The sequence below is a fragment of the Ammodytes marinus genome (assembly GCF_949987685.1).
Source record: "Ammodytes marinus genome assembly, chromosome: 23".
Lineage (NCBI taxonomy): Eukaryota > Metazoa > Chordata > Actinopteri > Uranoscopiformes > Ammodytidae > Ammodytes > Ammodytes marinus.
This window is the reverse complement of record NC_137227.1, coordinates 15,691,057-15,713,938: the sequence shown is the minus strand read 5'-3', so window position 1 is coordinate 15,713,938 and position 22,882 is coordinate 15,691,057. Positions and strand designations below refer to the sequence as shown.

Genomic DNA, 22,882 nt, shown 5'->3' with positions numbered 1-22,882 from the left:
TTAAACTCTGTTTGATTGGGGGTGAAAATGGCAGCCAATAAAAATAATAAACAGCACCTGGCTTCATTATGTTTGAGGTGAGAAACTAGGCAAGCAGTTACAGAATCTTTTCTCTATTAATCTGCAATGGCTAGTTTATACTAGGGCTGCACGATATCAGGAAACTTTAAATATACCGTGTTAATGTCTATCTTTTCTGAGTTAAGTACCAACATAGACCCCAGACAGTACGCCTATGCAGACACTGACAAAAATGTATGAAGAAATTAAATGCATTATTTCCATTCAAACAACATGGATTAACTGTTTATTATTTATCTTAAGCAAAACATCTCCATACCCCACTTTACAATACGTTTTATAGGCTTCATCTGATTGGCCAAATATATTGACTTGCAAAGTAGGCTATAAATGCAGGGCACATGGAATAGGCTAACATTTATTGTAGTTCAAGCAGTCTTTGCGATATGTTGACTTCAAATAGTGTTTTTGCAATAACGATACATTTTCGATATATTGTGCAGCCCTATAGAGTATCATGCCTAATAGTGAATACAACTACACTCTTCTTCCACCATCACTCACCTTTTCCAGTTTGTCCACCAGCCCCGCCAGTCTCCCCAGAGCTTCCAGGTCTCGTCCTCTCTGGTTGGACATCTGAACGAGCCGGTGGAGGGCGTCATCCACGCTGTCATAGAGTTTAGACGTCGCAGCTAGAGCAGCCCTGAAGAAATGACCAGACAATCGCCAATGAACAGGAGCAAGAGAGTTATTTTAATTAAAAATAGTTCTTTTTCTATTCAAATTCTAATGAAGGGGGCGCTCCGGTGGCATAGTGGATAGAGCGCGTACCATATTGGCTCCGGCCTTCGTTGCAGTTGGTCGCGGGTTCGAATCCGACCCGTGGACCTTTACTGCAGGTCATCCCCCCTCTCTCTCTGTCTCCCCATTTCAACTCTGTACTGTCTAATAAAGCTTGAAAATGCCAAAAAATAATCTTAAAAAAAAAAAAAATCTAATGAAGGGAGAACTTTTGACTGGTAGCAATGCTGTATGACAATCAAAAAGCCTTGCAGACCAGCTTAAGGGCGAAAAAAAGGAAATCCGATCAGATTTTACTTGTATTTGGACTCATTATTGTACAGACTGATCCAAAAATGTCATTACTGGATAAGGAGAACAGCTACAAATGCAAACAGTCTTTACATCATCTTTAAGCGCTAACAAACAAGCTGCATTGCGCCGTTCCCCATTTGATGTTAGATTCACATTCCTTCTCCCCCTGAGCTGTTTTTCATATTTTTAGGCTGAAAACAAACAACAGTCAGGAGTATTTTTAACTCCATCACTCATCTTGACAACAATTAAAAAGATCTTTCACTCAAACTCAGGAACTGGGAGGTAAAAAGGCACATACAGTTCCCCTGTTTCTGCCCCTCGGGACCAAGCCGCTCGTGTAATATTTACATGTGCGAGTATTATTTGCCCCAATTACAATTGTTGAGTTTGTTGTGGCGCCTTGATATTTAAAATATTCCTACTTCAATAGGCCTGCAATGTACAGTATATAGCAGTATGCAATCTCATTAGCATTATGACAAGAATAATCCAAGTATTGCAGACATATATAGTACACCCTGCTGTAAATAACCAGTGCAGACCTTAAAGTGTGTCTTAATACATAGTCATTCTATTTACTTCCTTTTGAAATATTGACCAATTCCTCCTTTTAAGATGTGTTCACTCACCGTAGTAATTGTCAGTGTTGTGAAATGTAGGTTTTTAGAGAAACCAATCCTACATGGGAAGGTAGAAAAGCAAGAAGCTAAAATAATGAAATATAGCAACAAAAAGTGAACTGCAATGGTACCTGCAGTCTGGTGACTTCTGTGCCAGTCCTGAAGCGCTATTGGTCAGTCCTGCGAGCCAGGCCCCGCCTCTCTGCTGTAGCTCAGTTAGCCGTTGGTCGGCCAGGACGCTCATCATCAGCTGCCTGTGTTTGTCTATGCTCAGAGGAACAGCCTGAAGACGGAACGGTGTGATTATTAATGTTTTTGTGAACCCTATTTGTAGGAAATGTATTAAATCAATTGCAAAATACTCTCAGTGAAATTTGCTTTGCTTCTGCATGTCAGGCACTGAACAATTTTCTTTTCAGCAAATTCCAGATACACTGACACAAAAATCATGTTAAGCATTCCTTACCTTGATGTTGTCTGGCATTGGCTCAGTGTCCATTGACTGCAGTGCTTCTCCTAGGAGCGAGAGGGCACTCTCACAACGCTCCGTCAGACTCTCCAGGCTCTGAAAGGGGGGAAAATTATGTGACTTAGAAACTTATTCCATCAAATTAACTCGGAACACAAACGGTAAAGTAAAGCAGACACAGGTTAGTGTATGGACATGCATGGAATTCCCCCCCCCCTCCCCTCCCCTCCCATTTTTTCAAAGTCCTCAAGAGAGGTCAAAGAAAGTGCAGAGGACAGGAAGATGTTTTTGTCTGTTTGGATTAAGTTACATGAACTGTCTGGGTTGAAAAAAGCCATTGAGAGCCCTGAAGATTCTTGCTAGACAGAGCGTCTTCCCTTGATTTATCCTTCACACCAAGTTCATCAGGAATCGACCACCAGCCAACCTCCTCTTAACTGTCCATTCGTACTCTCTACACCGTTTTTTTCCCACTCCATTCACTCCATGTTTGAGGCTACTGACAAAGAAAACATTGAATAAAAAGTCAGCAGTAAGGAGTGACCAGAAGTCAGAAACTACAGTATCCGTTTGGCCGGATCAGGACCATGTGTGCCTTTCTGTGTTTCTATCTTTGTGTATATAAGACTAAGTCTGCAAGTATTCTTTGAGGCCATGGCCGGAATTCCTACACATTTTGCATAAGCATACGTTATCAGTCAATCTTTAAATGCCTCAAGTGATCATTTCCGGTTTAATTTCCTCAATCTGGCTGCCTTCGGCTGATTGGATCTACCATGGAAAATAGGACAAAAAAAACTATGGGGTATGCAGGAATTCAGGAAAAAAAAATAATAATGAGAAAAGTAATATGATTCTCACTAGTCTGAAGACCAGCCAGTCTGAGTGACAGTGGGTGAAGTCTCCGTCCATTTCTTTGGGAAGCTGCTGCTTGTCTACGTATTGCTGAAGGACGGCCGTACCTCGCACCGTGTGGAACTGGAAAGAATAAGAAAGGGGAACATTTGGAACATAAGGCAGAGAAACATAAGATACGAGGAGATCATGCTGTAGGATTGGAGCATAGAAACTGTTATCTGAGAGCTGCAGTGTTAGCAAACGTCTCAATTTAATATAGATTTAACTACGGTAAAATGATTATATTTTGTCGCAACAGATTATTCTGTCTTGATTTAGAGAGACACTCATTTTTGTTTAGACCGCAAAAATATGTTCTCCTACTACACTTGCATAATATCCATTTGTTAATTTACCAGCAGGAAAACTACCACATAAGAAAACGGGAGATGAATCCGGCTCCGACAGCTGTTTTTTCTATCAGTGTTAACGTCCTTCGGGGGCGGGATTTCCCCCTCAACATGCAACATTTTAACTCTGCCAGGTTGAAATACAAACCACATGGCGAGGAAAAAAATTCTCATGCGTGCTTGAAGAATTTAAAAAAAATAAATAAAAACTGCTGATCAATGTGAGGCAGTGAGCTGAATTACCGGTAAAATGGGTGTTTTTAGCAAACTCTATGAGTGAATTTAGCTTAATTTACAATCAATCGATATGTGGACGTGCACTTTTGAGCAAAGAGCAACTGAAATGCATCGTATTTTTGCAAGGACCCGACACAAAATGTGATCTATGAAATGTTCATTCTCCTTGAGAAGATTTTGAATTTCATATACAGTATGAGCACTTTTCTGGTTATCATAATGGACAACAGAGGTTTAGGAATTTTCGTTTTGCTTATGTTATCCCATGCACTTTACCATTGTAATTGCGAAATGTTTTATAAGCTCCAATGTGGGTGTTCTACCTGGGTTTTTTAGAATTGCACATAAAATAAAACTATCTGCACGAGAAGGGAAATGAACAACGCTTTGCTTTGTGTGTCTGCTGGATCGTGAGCTGCAAACATGTGATTCATATGAGTCACCTCGGCTCCTTCCAAATTATGAGAAAGGGATTCCTGCTGCTGCTCTTCCACCAAAACCAGAACAGAGCCAAGACCGCCAGGAACCAACACCTGGAACACACACACACACACACACACACACACACACACACACACACACACACACACACACACACACACACACACACACACACACACACACACACACACACACACACACACACACACACACACACACACACACACACACACACACACACACACACACACACACACACGGTTGAGCTTTTTCATTCATCATGTCCGCAAGGCAAATTGAGAGCACTCAAACAAACATTAAGCACCCTTGGCTAAGTCACAACCCTATTTTTCTCACGTCTCACCTGGAACGATTTAAGTGCAGAGAGGCACATAGCGGAGGGCAGAGAGCGTCTGCTGTCCATTAACACCGTGAGACCTTTTTCTATGGCTTCAGGCCTAATGAAGATGGATGTAGAGAGGTGAAGGTAGGGTTAAAACAAGAGCAGTGGTTAGGAAAAAAAGGGAGTTCAACACCATATTTCAGGAATATTACATTTCATATAATTTCTTCCCAAACATGTGGAATTTTATGTTCAAACTTCCTGCGAGTAAGAGACAGGTGTTGATTGTACCAGGTAAACTGTCAAGCTCAAAGACGTTAAACTGACTTCGAATCAGGTTGTTATGATGTTCGGGGCTTACTTGGACATGCTGTGTTTTCTCAGCCTCACCTTTAGTTGTTTTTGGCCGAGTGCAAAGTCAACTCAACTGAAATGGGACTTTGAACAAGACTATGCTGAAAAGGTTTCTAAATGAGCCATGTCACAATATACAAATTGACTGGCATGTTTTACAATGTGTTTTTTCGACTTTTCTATTTGTATATTATCACCTGTAATGTTTCTGTTTTTCTTACCTGCCCAGTCACCGCGGATGAACATAGGCATTTTTGCTAACTCTGGCATGTTGACAGATGTTATTTCACTTATGCTAATAAACATACTCTGTCCCTGTGAGATCAATAAATTAATTCCCTATGAGATCAATAAATTAATTAATACATACCGAGTGATTCTGTGGTAGCAGGCCAGCACCCGGGCCATCTCCTCCTCACAGAAACCTTCCTCTGAGGCATCTGTCTCTGTGACGACCAGTGCACGTCCCAACCTGTCAACTGTACCTGTGTTTGGCAAGCATCAGGTTAAGCATTGAGTGGGACAGCCAAGAGAAAGTTCTAACAGGCTGAGAATATGATGTGTCTGCTACATTTCTTTTAGGTCAACTTTGTGTACCAAACCCCATTTAAAATGTTTTCGACTGACTGCTAACAAGCTAGCTAACTAGCATAACAAACATATAGTAGGCCTGAAAGAAACTTGCCTGTCAACTTTAGCTTCCCTGACTGGAGGAGCTCTGTGTCCAGTTCCCTCAGCAAGGGAGGGTCTTTAGATGCAGCACCATTTACTTTGTCAGGACATGTCTCTCCTGGCCCTGCGTCCTCGTTCAAGTGGTTGAATAATGATGTGCCTGATTGGCCGTTGCAGACAGGTAAAGATTCGGCTTCTTTATCTGTTGAGAGATGAAAAAGAAGTTATAGAAAATATTCTACGAAGTGTTTTAGGACTATTAGGAACTAAGTATTAAAATGTGATTGTCCTCAGACCTGCACTGTTCTTCCGTGTCTCGTCTGCCCCCCCATTGGTTAAAGGTGGGACTCCATCAGGTTTGTCTGCCGGCTCTCTTTGTTCCGATTGGCTCTCCTCTGTGATTGGCAGCGTTGTCAAAGCAGAGTCGCTGGTGGGACTTGGTTGAGCAGTTTTACCCTGCTGTTTTGATCCCTTCGACTGTGCACGACCACCAGACCTAGCCCTCCCTTTGGCCCCCTTTCCCTTCCTTTTCCTCCTAGAGACAAAGCACAGGAAGGTACTAATGAGGTTAAACAACAAGTCAATAATTTGTGTCAATTAAGAAATGACATTGTTTTTGACATAATGTCCTTTAGAATAGGTTGTAAAAGTGTCTTTTGTACCATTGGTTTCTGGCCTAAACGTGTTCACCTTGAGCAAACAGTTTGCATCCCAGTGTTACTGATCTGTACTTTCATGTGGGAGTGTGAAAAGGAAAAGGGGTGCAGTGTCCAATAAGTAATGAAATACCTTGGCGCTCTGAATCCGGCGGTTTTAACTTCCTTTCCTCTTGGACACACTCTGTCCTCCGTCTTTCCTTCATCTCGTTCTTCTGTCACCTTCGGGTTACATAGACTCTTAACTTTCGATCCACTGTTGGTAATCTCTCCACTTTCTAAGGCTCCAGTAAATGGTCCTTCTTGTGCATCTGATGTTGGGGTGGTTGCATCACTGTCTCCACCTAGAGGTTTATCCGTATCCTCAAAAACTGAGTCTGAATGAGATCCGTGATCCGAGTGGCCCTCAACAACTTTGTGGTTTGTCAAGTCATGGATGTCATTTGTGACCAAACTGTCGCCACTCTCCGAGTCTCTGCACGGATGTGGGAGGCTGTTGCTATCTCTCTCCTTGCCCACGCCGGGCCTCCTCTCTTTGGACGGCCCGTCAAAGAAAAGCTGGTGGCCCTCAGAGTCTCTGCTTGTTTTCTCTCCATCATCAGAGTCCTGGACAGATGAGGAGTAAGACCGCCTCCCTCTGCCAGGTTCAGGGACTCCCGGTGGAGGCCGAGGTGGTACAATGTCACCTCTTGGGGTTATTAAATCCCTTTTAGCACCAAGGAGAGCTCGAAAGCTTCCTGACCCTTCCAGTCTTCCGTATCCCCCATATCCCCAAGCTTTCCCCTTCCGGAGTTTAATAGCTTTACTTCTCCTGCAAAGAGGCAAAGTCTTGGTCTTACATATTCCATGCATCTCCAGGTACCTCTGCCTTGTGTCGACCCCTCCATCGGGACCCAATCTGGGCTCCAACAGCTCCACATAGTCCCCGTCAAACTGCGGGGGCCTCCCTGTCCGCCCGAGCCCGTCTTCGCTGCGCCTTCTCCGGGGAAGTGGGGGTACAGAGTTCAAGCCATCCGGTGGTAAACATTCATCTTCTTCCTCATCCCAGGACCAGGAGTCCAGTTCTCCAGAGGATGAGCCACCCCAGCCCCCGAGGCTGCTGCCCCCCTCACTGGGCAGGCGCTTGGATATGGAGCCGTCCTCGTTGGTCATCAGGCCCAGCTCCTCAGAAGGGTCGTGGATGAATTTGGGGTAGACGACCTCCTTCCACGGAAGTCGAGCCACACCGTCACATGTGCTGACCAGGCAGGTGTCAAGTCCTCCTCCGACTGTTGAGATGAGATATGACTAAGTTTATGTCAAGTTCATGTGTTTATTGAGATTAAACATTAGGTACACTTCCAAAGAGAGGACATGAACATAAGCTACATAGGAATCAAATGCTGAAACTTCCGCTGCCCTTCTTTGGCCCTGTTGTTGTTTGGTTCCTCCCACCACCCACCACCTGCTGAGACCCATATGTCTCTAACTTCTTCTGTTGCCCTTCCACATGCTAGCCCGTTGCCATAAACTTGCCTCTTCAGACCACACATTTGTTTCACTTCCCGTCTCCTGTATAGTCTTTGTCTCAGTCATTACTTTCTGACAATGCTTCAAAGTGACTCATTCATGGTTTTTAAACATTAATATAGGACCCAGGAGTGACTGGAGATACCCAAAGTATGAGAAAAAACAACCCTCTCTCTTTTTCTCCACCTCCACCTTTCTGAAAGTCAGATTTCTCTCCCCTGAAAATGAGCATAATGTGTGACCTTTAAGTATTCATTTTCAGTCAAATTTGGCTTAGCTAGTTATCAACACACGCTTTTTCATTTTGAAAGAAAACCGAAACCCCAACGGAAGTATAGGGCATCCCTTGCTTTACCTTCTCTCTTGTGGCCCCGCTCTTTGTTGATGCTGTGCAGCCACTCGGTGCTGAAAACGAGGGGGTGCTGTGACTCGGGTACCAAGATTTCCTGAACGGTGCGTCCCCCGGGGGCCAGACACTTCAGGGCCAGCCGGGGGCAGCGCGTAGAGAAGGGCACCACCTGCAGGTAGAAGTCATTGCTGCGCAGGATCCTCCAGTCCAGGGTGGATAGCTGCACCACCACCTTCTCACCCAGACACAGGGGCCAGCCGGAGTGGAGGAACAAGCAGCCCAGGTACTGAGACTGTGATGACAAGAGGAAGATAAAGGGAGAGGCAGAGAGTTTGTTGAATGTAGAAATAAAACATTAAACCTTCATTTGCATGAAATTACATCTTGTGTGCCAAGTCTTTTCTTTGGACATTTAGGTTGTGTACTGTAGTCACTGGCCTTTAGAGCCCCCTCTTGCCAAAAGCTGGCTAATTTAATACTCACGCACAATTTTGCACTCACATTCACAAACCACAGCCCCTGTGAGCCAATTGGAGGCTGACTGCGTGCATGGTTGTTCTTGGCTTAGTTATTCAGTGAGTGGAATTTCTAGAAATGATAGAACACCAGTCAACAGTATTCACTATAGCTCAATGGGACGTGTGACGTGTGACTCACGCTGTGTTTTTATTTGAAGTGTAAAACTGCTTAGCCGGCATGACACAGGGACTGAGTAGACTCTGGATAGCTGCACAGAGCCAGTGTGAGTCAGACAGACACATATAAAGTAGATTACCAACTCTTTACAACAACCAGCCACTGTTAAAGCAGTCCACTGTTCCGTGAGTGGAAAACACATCCAGTAGCACAGAGGAAATCCATCTAAATTGAGCTCACTAAACAACATGTGTCTAAATATAGGAGATTCTACAACAAAGCATTTATCTAGAATGTGTAAATGTGAGGGAAGGCCCCTACTTTGATCCTCAACATTACCAACAAACTGATGTATTTAGAAATAACACCTAAGTCCACCCTTTGTCTTATTATTTCCATTTTCTTGCAGTCTGAGGATATATAAACTCATCCAGAACTTCACTCTGCTGTTCCCAGTCATGTCTAATTGACTGACACGGGGCTGCTCCCTCCCAGACTCATGTGACATGATTAAATTATATTCCTTACTCTACCTCCCTTCAACCCTTCCCTTTAAGCCTCACTCCTGTTCCTACTCTTTTTGCTTTCTTTCTGTAGAGCAGAATTCAGGGGAATGCAACAGTGTTAGCAGTGTCGCTACAAGCATAAAAACGCATGTGTGACTTTTCCTCTCGTAGAAAGTTTGTCTGTTTTGAGTCGGTCCACATTCTGTAACTCTCTGTGTCCTCTGCCCCCCCCCTCCCTCCGCCTACTTCTCCTTCAATGTACGCTAGTGTTTGCCCCTCCCCCCCCCCTCTTCAGCACCTACCATTTCTCAAGAAAATTCCTCAATCAGTCTACTATAGTATACACAACCTCCAGCATCTTCTCTTTTTTTTCAACCCAACACACACGCAAACACCCACACACACGCGCAAGTGCAGGCGTGGTGAATGAAAGCCATGTTCATTCTCTCCTTTCGACTCCCACCGCTTCTGTTGCTCTCTCACTCTCTCCTTCTCCCGTGGCAGTAACACACTCACATATGGAAGGCATTATTGTCATGACTCACAGTCTAACTCCCGTCCCAGGCAACTCCACTCAGCGACAATGAAAACATAGTTTGCTCACTGTGCGTGTGTGTGTGCGTGCAAGTCTAGGAAAACTCTAAAGGGAAATATGAGACAGGTTTTAGCCTCCCAGCTCGTCCTAAACATTGTGGGTTGTTTATCTTTATGTGTGTGTGTGTGTGTGTGTGTGTGTGTGTGTGTGTGTGTGTGTGTGTTGGAAAGTAAAATTAAAGGAATGCTGTTGGGTATAAACCTCAGAGCTAAGACCTAAGTACACGTTGCATCTCAGTTGTTTGTCTTACTTTGGTCTGCGCGAGGCAGAAAGTGCAAGAGAGTGAAGTGAGGACACAAAGTGGAAGTAACATGGTTGCACAGGCTGACCTAGTGCACCCTTCTTTATACTATGTCCATGCATTTGCTTTGTGTATGTGGTAGTCAAATTACATCGCAAACTCTTTCACTGTTGCTTCACTTCCCTGTATTTGTATGTGTTCATTTTGATTCAGTGGAGCTTCCAAGGCAGGAAACCACCACTTTTTTTTTATCTTTCGGGGTCACAGCTGCTGTCAAATATCAAGTTTCAGCGAGCCACTTTCACTTATTTCACCGGTCAGCTAGAGTTTTTCGAGCAGACTGGACCCTCCGCAGTGTTGTCGGTACCTGGTTTAGGGTCACACATGTGTCAAATTATAAATGCCTTGAACTTCTCTTGGCACTGAAGACTGGGCACTTGGGACTTGAGATCGACATGGATTTGACTGCTACAAGCCTTGGCCTACGTCATATTTGATTGCCTAAAGATTTGATTAGAAAATTGTGAGCAATATTATTGAAGACATGTTTTTGCCAGCACATTCAGATAGTAATGTTCGCATTCCTATGATGCCTAAATGAAGACTTGTGACTTGGCTAAAAGAGCCTTAAAAACAACACTGAGACTAAGATTTGAAACCTGTCTCAATTGACTAGAACTTCAGGAGGAGCTCTAAAACTTGACTTGGACTGGTTGCCCCAAAGACTTCTGCAAATACACATACAAAATCAAAACGCTTTCAATGGATGAATTTCTCATACTGTATTATATGCATTTGACAGCCAATTCTGCTTCTGAATAAACAGCTCTCTGTGTGTGTTCTCATCCACGCTTGTTGGAACTCACGCAGGCGTGCTGCTGAAGTTTGTGCAGAAGGTGCTTGGCAGGAACAAAGTAATCCAGGAGGTAGCGAAGACTGTCGTGTTGGTAGGTCGACTCCAGGACTGAAAAGACCTGGACAAATGGGAAAAAAGGGGAAAAAAAACACTGAAAGAATGCAGTTTTATAGAGTGCTTGAGATGATAAGATGCACAATCATGAAATGCCCAAGACTTTGTATGTAATTGCTATCAGGGGAAAAAGCTTTCATCTTCAGAAGTCTGTTCCTCGTGTGCTCAGAGCAGCCTTAGCTTCAGATAGAACTCTCTGAATTTTAGAGTGTATCCAATGGATTTTGAAAGGCTTTAATTTCCTCAAGAGTGGAAGAATTGTTCTTAACCCAGACAGCATGTCATCAGAAATGAAAACAAGAAGGCTGCTTCATCTTGTCCATTGTTATTTTACCAAGAAACATTTTGCATAGCAACAAAGACATTTGATCAGAAGCTGCTAGGCAACTGTCAACATATCAATGGCCAAATTCCTATCAATGCTAACGGACAATGGCCCAAAAGCTTTGCTAAATTGGATATGTTAAAGCATACGAAAAGTACCCAAAATGCACTTAAAATACTATTTTTGCCCAGCTGACAACGCATTTTGTAAAAACTAAATGTCATGACTTAAAAGAAGATATAGTGCAGGGTTTCTCATATCAAGCTACTGGTTGGAGGAAGAGGGTTTGGCCTTAATTAACCAGATAGATTGTGTTTGTGTTGGCTTCTAGCAGCAGTTTATATCTGGGGAAAACCATCATATCTGCACATAACATCGCCTTTCCTACATTAAGTCAGAATTATTTATATTGCCTTGTTTATTGCTGTGAATATTTGGACTGAAGAAAAAGGTGTGTGTGTGTGTGTGTGTGTGTGTGTGTGTGTGTGTGTGTGCTTGTTTATAAGATCTACCTGGGAGAGGAGGGGTGGTGCAGTGCTCTCAAAAGGAGGATAAAGTGATGAGAGCGCCCCCTGCACACAGTCCTCCATTGCCTCCGAACCCTGAGAGAGAGAGAGAGAGAGAGAGACAGACAGACAAAGACAGTAAGAAAGGGTTAACCCATAACCGGACAATGAACCAACTCTAATGTCTGCGTTTGTGTTCGACAGCCGGGTTGTCTCGACACCCACATACACACAGACAAATACACACATATTCTACTTTCAACTTCCTGTTGCATGGTCTGGGGACTGTCAAACATTTCCTCCAAAAGCCCAGTTAATGTAAGAACCCCCAGAAAAAAAGAAGAAAAAAATCCCACAGCAATCTGTGAACTCCCTAATACGCGCGCACACACACAGCTGCATGCACACACACACACACACAGCTGCATGCACACGGGCCAGGCCTGCGAGGTGGAGGGTGACAGAGCACCCAACACATATACAGTGTTTATTTTTCTACACGGGCCGTTGGCAAGGCAACCTTCAACTTTTTTCTCTCCGATTTCCAACTTCTCTTTTTCTCTCACTCTCTCTCTCCCTTCACATTTCCTCCCAAACTTCCCATCTGCTTCTCTCTGTCTTTTTTTAACCCAACTTTCTTTGTTTCACCTCCATCCGATTCCCTGGACGTCATCTGACAACGATTAAATGGGGGATTCTCTTCAACAGGCGGGGATATTGTGCGGCAACCGTTGGGATGGATAGAATAGCCATGGGAGAAAAACCAAGAACGGGAGAACAGAGTGTACGGAAAAAGAAAGTAGCGGCTATAGAGAGAGAGGGGGGGGGGCAGTAGGGAATGAGCTGGTGGTGGTGTGGGGATTTATGGAAGGAGACCTGGGTTCAAACAGTATTTGAGAATTATTGGGGAGGGCTTTTGTGTACACTGGGGGGGGGGATTGGGGTTAGCCACAGAGTGGGATAGAATGAGTATTAAAAACATAACAGACAGTTTTTGGGACAAACTTTAGTTTATCTGTGACTAACAACTTACGCAACTCCTGTCGTGACAACACAAACTCACCAAATCCCTTTCAAAAACTGTGGTTGAAACAAATGTCAGAGCTTATTCGCCGTCTAGAGACACAGGGTAACTAACAAAAACAAGATGGAAATTTAGCAACAGAAGAAAGTAGTTGTAGGATAGAACAGAATACAAAAAAATGGCCACTGGGGGACTTAAAACAAAGTAGAACACTATGAAAAAAATAGTCACGTTAAGTCACGGTAGGTTCTGTTTCCCATCCCTTCTCTTGGCTAGCAAAGCCAAAATTTTAACTTTGAATCCAGGACTAATGGTACCAACAGCAGAGTGGCAAATTCAAATTCAGCAACAACTGACAACATGTTGTGTATTGCAGCTCTAAGGTCATCTTGGTCTGTCCCTGATGGCATTTTAGTAAACAAAACCTCTAAGAGAGCTTTTCTTCCCTTTTTTCCCCTAAAACCACACTTAGAATGTTTTTCTCGAAAGGACACAAGGGGTCAGCGTCCAAATCATTCCTATTGCATCTTAAAACAAGTTTTCCGTAAGTTTTGCCAGATGGTTGGCTTTTCGCACAAGTTTCCGAGTTATAAACCTTTTTAAGACTCATTACAATGAAACAAGAACGCGGCAATGCTTGTTAATGTCCTGATGTGGACCAGGGAGTAACACTTGATGTTATGTGGATTGAAGGAAGAATGGGAGAAAGTTGTTTAAATACTTAACCCAATGTATTAACAAATCAAGAATTGAATGACAAATTGAAATACATTTTAAACAAAACCACCACCCTACCCTCATTTAAAGGATGAAAAGGAGAATGACACCGGCACACCACACTAACCACCTAAAGCATTGTCTGCTGCAAAATGGCACAAAGGGAGAACAAGAAGCCACAAGTTCTCCTGCTTATATACTGCCCCTAGGAGCAGAGCTAATTGACCTCACCTGTGTTTGATTGAGTGGCTCAGCACACCTGGGCTCACTCAATCAGTGGCAAGAGAAAGGCACACCCACACCAACAAAACACATGGGCCGTGTCTGAACTGCCATACTAACGTCCTACTCATACTCATTTTGACTTCAATTTGAGTATGTGACGGTTGGGTATGCGAGTTTGGGTATGTGAGAAATTCCCGGATGAGTACTAACTTCCGGGAAGATTTTGGGTATGAATCGATTGTATACTTTTCCTACTCAACCAAAAAAAAAAAAAAAAAAAAAAAAAAAAAAAAAACTTTTCCTACTCAACCGCCCCATAATGCACTGGGTCAATTCTACCCGCCCAGGAAAATGAAATATTTTCGAGCAAGTTGCTAGGCAACAACATTGTTTGGGGTTCCGCGATCTGACAACTGTACGTGCAGTCATTCATAAACTCTTACAATAGATAAGAGATGAAGATGAATACCTAACAACATTAGAGTCACTAAGTGAAATGAGTGTTGTGAGTCTGATAGTGGAGAGAGATTAGAACAGATCGCTGTTCCACACACCGCGGTTCGTCCAGCTCAACTCACAGACAGCTGAGTGCTGATGAGCCGGACAGAGAGCGTCGGAGGGATCCTCCGCCTCAAAACATCATTATTATAAAACAAGAGGTCTAAAACACAGATGATGAACACAGGACTGTAAAAATCTAGTTCAATATCTAACCTGTAGAGGGCGGTTATAAGCTTAACAGTGTCTAAACTGCCTGAATCTTATAAGAAGAAGAAGAAGAAATTCTTCATTGCTTGAGTATACTTCAACTGAGAACGTTTAGACGCAGCTCGCATACACAATCGATCTTTGAGTAGAGAGTATGCATGAGTATGTAGGATGTAGGACGCTAGTATGGCAGTTCAGACACGGCCATGGCCATATGTAACAATGGTACACTCCTCCGCACTATGCACACACGTTGTATCACTGCATTGGAAGATGTCGGCCTATGTTATAAATATATTATTTTCACAACTTTAGCAAGAATTTTAAGACCAGCACCTGATTGAATCACTAGCCACAAGCTACCGTATTTAGCTGTGTCATCATGACATACAACATTGTGGACTTTTTCACTTTCACACATGCACTAATGTCGACCGTAAAGTACATATACCGTCTAGAACTATGGCTACATCTTGTAAGCAGAAGGACGTGTCTTAATGTGAGGACCACGGTAAACAACAGTCCGTCAAAGAGCATGTTGTAAAAGGTGTAGTGGGTTGTAAAAGCAGCCTTCTGGCTCAGTGACAGAACATATTGAGTCTAGTAAAAGCACAGTGGGGGGGGGGGGGATGGGGGGATAGCAGGGCAAAGACAGCAGGAACTTCCTCTTAGAATCAAACCCTTCTACAGCATCCCACAAGACTTGAGTTGATACAACACAATACTAAATCAGAGCAAGCCGATGTCCTTTCAATTTTGACTCTTAACGTGTCAGGCCGAGGGAAAGGCAAATGTACATGTTACTGTGTGCAACACTTCTGTGCTTTCAAAACTGTCTAGCAGGCACAAGTTGAATGAGGGAAACTGTGCAACTTGAGCCCAACTGGCTCAATAAAGCCCATTGGGATCAAATATGTGGCTTGTGCCAAAATAACAGAATTCAATGTAACACTCATAGCTTCATTAGTTAAAGGTGTAGTCAGTGAACACTTGTTGTCAAATCACTTTTTGTCATAATCGGTGAATATCTCCTCCCGATGTGCTACCTGTCAGTACTGTGTATGCACTGTAAAAATCTACCGTCAATACACAGTCTTGTTGTAATCGGGTTAGGTTATGTAAAGAAAGGGCATGTAAACATGGCTGCGTATTAACACTAGATTATTTTTCAGTGCACACACAGTACAGACATGTAGCGGATTGTGAAGAAATACATGTTTTTTTTGTTATCTTCCAGTTAAATTGGGATCATGCTTCGGCTAAAAAGCCATCGTCTATGTAAAAGGGCTCGAGCTGATTTACACTACATACCGTATAGCTTACAGAGAGAGTGCATCTAAAATGTAAATTGGACTCGTCTTTTCAATCACAGACCCGTGCGTGCAAAAGAAACAAAGCAGTCCTGATGAAATTTGTAAATTCAATTTCCTTTCAGACTTCAAGACAATGCTTAACCGAGTCCCTCCTCTTTGAGCAGCCAATTCAGTTACTCCTAAATCAGATACCTCAAGCAAATGTGCCATTCAATTTTTATATGAACTGCAGATTTTTCCAGCAAATGATACTGGAACAATCTCCAATGCCCTTCGGAAAAAAACTAGCTCTTCACTCATCATTGCAAAATAAATCCAAACTAGAAAAGATGACGAGGAGCAGATCTCAATTAGGAGGACCTAGACAATAAAAACACAGCCATGCTAAAAATAGCCTTCAGCAGAGAAGTGCACGGAAATTCTGATTAGTTAAACAAGTTACTAGACTTGTTCTTAAGTGACACATTACTCAAGTTGGTGGATGTCTTTGAAAACCCATCTTTCTGGGGAAAAAGTAGACAGAAGTGAAAGCACCGGGTCCCCTTTGTTTACATCCCTGTTTACAGAGTCTCGGCTGTGTATTAACACCAGATTTTTTTTAAGGTCATGAAACATTTGGGAGATGCATGGTTCGTTCCCAGCACAGATATTTCTACAAATATTAAAAAAACTTGGGTGCCATCTTGTTTGCCGCTGTTATTTACAGTCTGTGGTCATTCAGTCACCGGAAAAGCAACACAGTGGAGTGTCGAGGGACATGGAGTACAGTGTGCATGAGTGTGCATCCTCTTGTTTGCGTCAAATACGGACACAAAGTACGGAATCATTGTATGTCATTCTTGCGTCAGACTTCCTGTCTTTCTCTGCTGTGCGCTGACTAAAACGGAAGGGGCAGCAGTAGTCTCCCAAACAGACGCATGTGGAAAAACAGAGATAGATAGAAAAAATTTAAAAGATAGAGTCAAAGGTAATACATTTGAGAAGACTTTGGATAAAGAAAAGAAAGTGGGACCTCAAGGGGTTTTGGAAGATGCAAATCACTTGATGTCTTCATGTCTTTCACGCCGTGTCCAGTTTATTGAAGTGTGAGTGAATTGAGAAACAGATTGTAAAAGAGACATAGAGACATTGAGCAAAACAGACAGCCGTCCAGAGAGCGAAGGGTTCAGACAGAAAAAGGAAAAAGAGGAAAGAGAGAGAGAGAGAGAGAGAGAAAGAGAGAGAGGCAGAGGCAGAGGCTGACCAGTGGGAAAGATCGATGGGAAACAAGAGCAGCAGCAACCATGATAGAAAGCAGATGTAGAGCCTTATGGTCGGCTACACACAAGCACACAGAGAGAGACAGAGAGAGAGAGATAAAGAGAGAGGGAGAGAGAGATAAATAGAGAAGGTAGGGGTGCTAGAAGATAGAAGAAGGTTTATTGTCTGATCCATGATCATGCTGCCTTTGCTTTATAGTTCATGTAAATATTTGACTCTTGATATTGCTGCTCTTTTATCAATTTACTATTACATTATTTAATTGTCTTCAGACCTTTCCTCTTGTTATTACTGCCTGTTTAAAGGTGGAATCAGCGATTCTGGAGGATGTGTGTTGTCAAAATCACTGTTGGTCCAAATCAGTGAAACTCTGTTAACATACCAGTTTACAGAGCCTATGCTGTGTATTAACACTGGGTTTTCTTTCAGCGCACACACAGTGAGGACAGGTAGCAGATCGTGAGGAGATATCCACTGACTTTGGCAAAAAGTGATTTTCACATTGTGATGTCCATGTCAATTAAAGTCCAACAACAAAAAATCATCAAAATAAAAAAAAATTTAAAAAAAAAAATTAAAGTCCAACATGATTTGGGGAGAAAATGCAAACGATGCTGACAGAGGGAGAGGGAAACCGAATATATGAAAGAGGTGGGCAGACAAAGAGAAAAGGAGGATGAGGAGGAAGAATGAAGAGAGGCCAGAGACAGATTTCCTCTCCTAAATCTTCCTGGATAATCTAAGGTGACCTACAGTAGGTCAGCAGCTTGCCTTGCCAGTAACATTGGTACGAATAGTTTTAGACTATTTGAAACGCTACAGTGTGTGGCTGAGAATATTAAAGGTACGCTTAGCTGCAATTGAGTTTTAACACAACAGTCATACTTCATTACTTAAACACTGTACAAAGCTGTGTAAAGACTAAACATGACTTTGTTTATGAGGGGGAACTACTGAGTCAGGTGATCATTCTTTGTACGACACCTATCAATTTGCACAGTCCATTAAAAAATATTGATTAGAACAGCTTTAACTCTATATTTAATGTTTTCATGATGATGTTGTGTTTTTCTAGGGCAAAGCTAGACGTATGCCATGATGACAATCCAAAACAAAACAAAAAAAAGTGCTTGGATGCCCAACAAAACATGCTCCGTGAAACTTCCATAAGCGGCAAATTGCTGCGTTGACAAGTAGCCATTCTCGGACATGCAGGCAATGTATATGTCAAAGAGTCTTGACAATCACAGGAAACTGAGTGAAAGAAAGATTCCTGTGATTTGACAACACCGCTGACCCCGTCTGGATTGTTCTAGCGCCTGTTATCTCCACCCGCCTGGTACTCCAAGCAGCTTAAAGCAAACACAGAATATCGTTTTTTGCTATAGCGTTCGCCAGACTTTTATAAGATCGGTCTGCTCCCTGGCCCAGACTCGAGGACCCGTACATCCCACCAGTGTTTTCGAAATCATAGCTCACCAGCCGGGGGGGCAAATGGAAATAACCTCTGCCACATATTCTTGGCTAATGGATAGGCTACAGTGTGTGTGTGTGTGTGTGTGTGTGTGTGTGTGTGTGTGAGTGTGTGTGTGTTGTGTGTACGTGTGTCACTGCACTGCAGGACGCTGTGTGCATAACTGTTTGATGATGCATTTTTAGCACCTATGTGCATGTGTTAGCGGCCATGTTTGTCCCGGAGCAAGTATGTAAGCAACGCATTCATTCCACATCTGTCAACCGTTTTAGGCACGTAAATCATACAGCTAACACGGCTCTGTTAAAAGTGTTAAATCCACTCTTTTGAGCCCGGCGTAAAATAAAAAGTTTCCATACACTTCTGACTTTGCCGTGACTCATACTCATAATGTACTGTTGCTGACTTCCTCCCTAAACTTTCCCAGCTGGTTATTGAGGAAGGTGAAACTGTATTTTATTTATTTATATCGTTTATTTACATAGCCTAATATCACAAATATCAATTATTCCAGTGGGTGTCACAGTCCATACACCAATATGACACCCTCTGCCCACAGACCCTAAGCACGCATGAGGAAAAACTCCCAGCAAAAAAAGAAAAAACCCTGTCTAAAAAACTGTAGGCTACTGCACATGTTCTTCCTTTGCTGAGAGTCTGTGCCATCCCTTGTTCTTCCTTTCTCTCTCTTTTTTCTTCCCTCTTCTCTCTCTCTCCCTTTTCTCCATGGTCCAATGTGGAAAATGCGGCATCACCGAAACCACTGCCACTGCCGTCCAAGTCTCCCAAACATTAAAAAAAGTAACCCTACCCTCCTCTTTTTATTCCGCTCTTCCCCAACTCTGGCTTTGCCTTTTTCTCTCCCTCTCTCTGCCAAACGGCTCCACCCTGCCCGACACACAGAGGCGGGAATATGATCTAAGTCTGTCTTTGTTCATTTATGTCTTTCATACTTTTAATTAATCGTCTTATTGTGTGTGTGTGTGTGTGTGTGTGTGTGTGTGTGTGTGTGTGTGTGTGTGTGTGTGTGTGTGTGTGTGTGTGTCTGTGTGTGTGTGTGTGTGTGTCTGTCTGTCTGTGTGTGTGTGTACATGTGTCTTGCCTGACTCATCTCTCACTGCCTCTGTATGCCACTGATCAAACCATGAGTGGGTGGGGATGGTAAACACAATCCTTAGGGATGCAACACACAAGTCTTTTGCTTTGGGACTCCCTCTGCAAGTTAATCACATAGAAATGACCAACGTCACACAACTGAAATCATGTCAGTATCATTTACAGTTATACATTTCTTCCCATGCCTTCATGGTAATGATTCAAGTAAAGTACATATATCTATAAAAAAAAAGGCGAATGTTTTGAATTTTTAAAGCATACATGGATGGCTGGGGGTACAGCATCTGAATGAAGTTGATGCCAATCTTAAAAATATACACTTAAGAAAATTTAAAGTAGAAAAAACAGAAATGTCATGTTGCCATAAGTCAATGACAGAAGACCCTGTGATATCAGCATTATAATAGGATGTATGACACAAGCACTTTGCAAATGTTTTGCCTTAGCAGTGACTTCCTTATTAGAATTTTTTATTTTTATAAGTGGGGACTTACCATGACTTCAGTCAGGAATTCCTACATAGTCCTCAGCTCCTTTCCTGCATTTGCTTCCTCTCTGCATTCTCCGCAAAAAAAAGAAAAAAGAGAAGAAAGAAAAAACTTTGTCCAATTAGTTTTTTTTTATCAAACAGCCTCCTTTGACCTCCTTTGTGTGATTTTCTCTTCCTCAGGTCTTTCTGTGTGTGAGCTGCTCTCAGCGCGTAAAAACAAGTCCTCCTCTCTCTTCCCTTGCTCACTCCCCGTTAGATTTCCCTGCCTGGGAATGTCCAAGCTGCATTGCTTTTTTTCCCCCTCCCCTTTTTTCCTCCGTCTGCCCGGCAGTCACACACACTCCCTCCCTCTCCTCCTCTCACCTAACAAGAGCACTACAGTCCCCCTCTGCACTCAAACTTTCCACCACCCCCCACCCCCCCCCCCCCCCCCCTCCCCAAAGTAACTTAAATGAATACACAATGAAAAGCTATTACCCCACCCAAGCGTAATTGCAAACAAAATTAAAAACTCTGTGATGTTTTATTGTTTGGCAATTCGTGAAATTGCATGTTCTTTATTCTTACTGAGTGATAATTACATCTATTTGTAATATAGCTTAATTCAAAGAAAAGCAAGTTGGGCTATTTATATACAGTATATATACAATATAAGCTATTTATATTTGAATGTCGGTAACATTCAAGCCAGCGCCAAATTAATTTACATGGAGTTGATTAAGCCTATCAGCTCCAAAAACTCTCCCTGTATTTCTCAGTATGGCAGCGTTTACAAACTGGTGTTTTGAAATAACTTAAATGATATCTACTGAGCATGTGACAAATAAACCATCTTGAATCTTGAATCCATGCCTCAGTCTTTAACACACACTTTCTCATAATGAAAAACTATATAAAATAAGCATTGTCTCCTAAGACAAACTACTAAGATACTGATGATGTCATCAGTGCTATTATCTCAGACTTTAGACAGCTCCCCCAGAGTCACATGAGAAATGAAACCTCTGTTTTTACTTGCCAGAGAGACCTTCCCCCATCACAAAGAAACAGAACATCATGGGTCAAATCTTTGGTTAGTTTTTCAAAGCTAAATTGTGAAACAATCTTTTTACACTGAACAACATAGCGTGAAAACTTAATTTCCTTAAACGTGCTGCATATTGATTTTATTTATTTATACGTAGCACATAATGTATACCAGTGCAGCAATTGGAGTACTTGTAAAGCCTTCTATCAGTATTGTATGTCAACTGGCTTTGTTCTGTTAGAATAGTACATGAACTCCATATACAGACTATAGCGTAAGTATGTCTCTTTAATAAATAATAATCTGAATTGGGACCGGAAAATACCATTACAAGTTTCCTGGATTCAATGTGTCTGATCTTGCAGCATCCAGTTCAATTTAAGATGAAATGATTTGTTATTAAGCGTTGCATAATGGCTCTAGTTTAAAAAAACAGAAGTCACTTCAGATACAAAATAACCGACTGTGTATTACACTGTTGCCCACGTAAGCCATGTGTTGATGCCGTCAAGTGGACCTGCAGTGACATGTTTATATCATGGTGGTGGAGACTTACTTTTTCCTAATGTATAAACATCAAGCCACATTTTTTTTGGCTTTAGTCACCATTACTCACTATTTCTAACGTTGATCTTTTTTTATTGCTTTATTGCCCCATGATGGTTGCCAAACTGGTTGCTATAACACTGCTATATTTAACTGCTATAGTTTGTATTCAGGCCGCTTTCATGAGCGAGTGAAGGAACGTAGTCAGTTTTGAATGTCTACTACAGAAGATCAGCAGCGCCTCCCTGTGTTTATTGTGTGCTAGTGCAATGATGGAAATGGAGGGAAGGAAAAGGGAACATGGGAGAACTATCCTCAAGTTATTAGTTAATCGTGTTAATTATATGATATGAATAAAAATACATATTACAACATTTTGGTTGAATCTCAGTTTCAAGAAGAACAGAACAGTTTGTGTGACCGTGGTGGCAACATTTCTTAGTGTGTTTGTTTGTGCGTGTGTGTGTGTGTGTGTGTGTGTGTGCGCGTGTGTGTTTGTATGTGTTTATGTGTGTGTGATATTTTTCAGTCAGTTTGATTATAGAAGAGTGAAACCAATCTAGGTGAGGGTAATGACACAGTGATGTCTCTAAAATGCAGTGACATTGTTTTTTGTTTGTTTGTTTCAATATTCCCTTCTGCTGACTGTAAAATATTTAGGATATATCGGCTGACACCCAACAATGTAGAGTTCAAGTGTTGGGTGAAACTCTCACCCTAGCACACACCTTGACAAAGACACCTTGCAAGAACTACAAGAAGAACCAGGTAAAAACCCCGGCCTTCGGGTGTGTCTGTGCCAACTGTGTCTCTAGGCTGCTCTACTTTTATGATGCACTCTCTAAAGCTGCTGTAATCGCACTCATTATTCGTACTAGGCACCTGTCAATCACTTTTGAAATCACAGGATTGTGCCACACCTAAAGCAAGGTGTCTGATAATTTGTTGGCATGTACATCTTTGTTTCTGTATTGTTGGTGCATTGTAGGCCTATTGTATTTTTGCACAATACAATGTATATTTGTGGGTTACTCAGTCAGCACTGTCAAATGATTAAATGTATCCCTGACAAAGTTATATTAGTTAAATGGCAGAGAATGGACTAGATAAAAAGGTTGTTAAATATTGCGATATGTATTAAGTGTGACCTTCTTAAAGTTAATACTTACACTTTATATTTAGGCCTA

General features: G+C 42.3%; 1 protein-coding gene across 1 annotated transcript in view; it reads right to left on the bottom strand.

The window, feature by feature from the left end:
- The window catches only part of arhgef40 (Rho guanine nucleotide exchange factor (GEF) 40), a 38,877-nt gene extending 18,519 nt beyond the window's left edge, over positions 1 to 20,358 (bottom strand). Inside the window, exons 1-14 of the mRNA XM_080051926.1 lie at positions 20,127 to 20,358; positions 11,802 to 11,891; positions 10,861 to 10,968; positions 8,023 to 8,308; positions 6,292 to 7,426; positions 5,799 to 6,037; positions 5,516 to 5,704; positions 5,201 to 5,315; positions 4,498 to 4,591; positions 4,136 to 4,225; positions 3,070 to 3,186; positions 2,206 to 2,304; positions 1,871 to 2,022; positions 586 to 724 (exon numbers count right to left, since the gene is read on the bottom strand). Coding sequence (XP_079908052.1) covers positions 586 to 724; positions 1,871 to 2,022; positions 2,206 to 2,304; positions 3,070 to 3,186; positions 4,136 to 4,225; positions 4,498 to 4,591; positions 5,201 to 5,315; positions 5,516 to 5,704; positions 5,799 to 6,037; positions 6,292 to 7,426; positions 8,023 to 8,308; positions 10,861 to 10,968; positions 11,802 to 11,891; positions 20,127 to 20,129 — 2,856 coding nt within the window. The 5' untranslated portion in view covers positions 20,130 to 20,358. The remainder of the gene's footprint in view (positions 1 to 585; positions 725 to 1,870; positions 2,023 to 2,205; positions 2,305 to 3,069; positions 3,187 to 4,135; positions 4,226 to 4,497; positions 4,592 to 5,200; positions 5,316 to 5,515; positions 5,705 to 5,798; positions 6,038 to 6,291; positions 7,427 to 8,022; positions 8,309 to 10,860; positions 10,969 to 11,801; positions 11,892 to 20,126) is intronic.
- Positions 20,359 to 22,882: the final 2,524 nt, after the last annotated feature.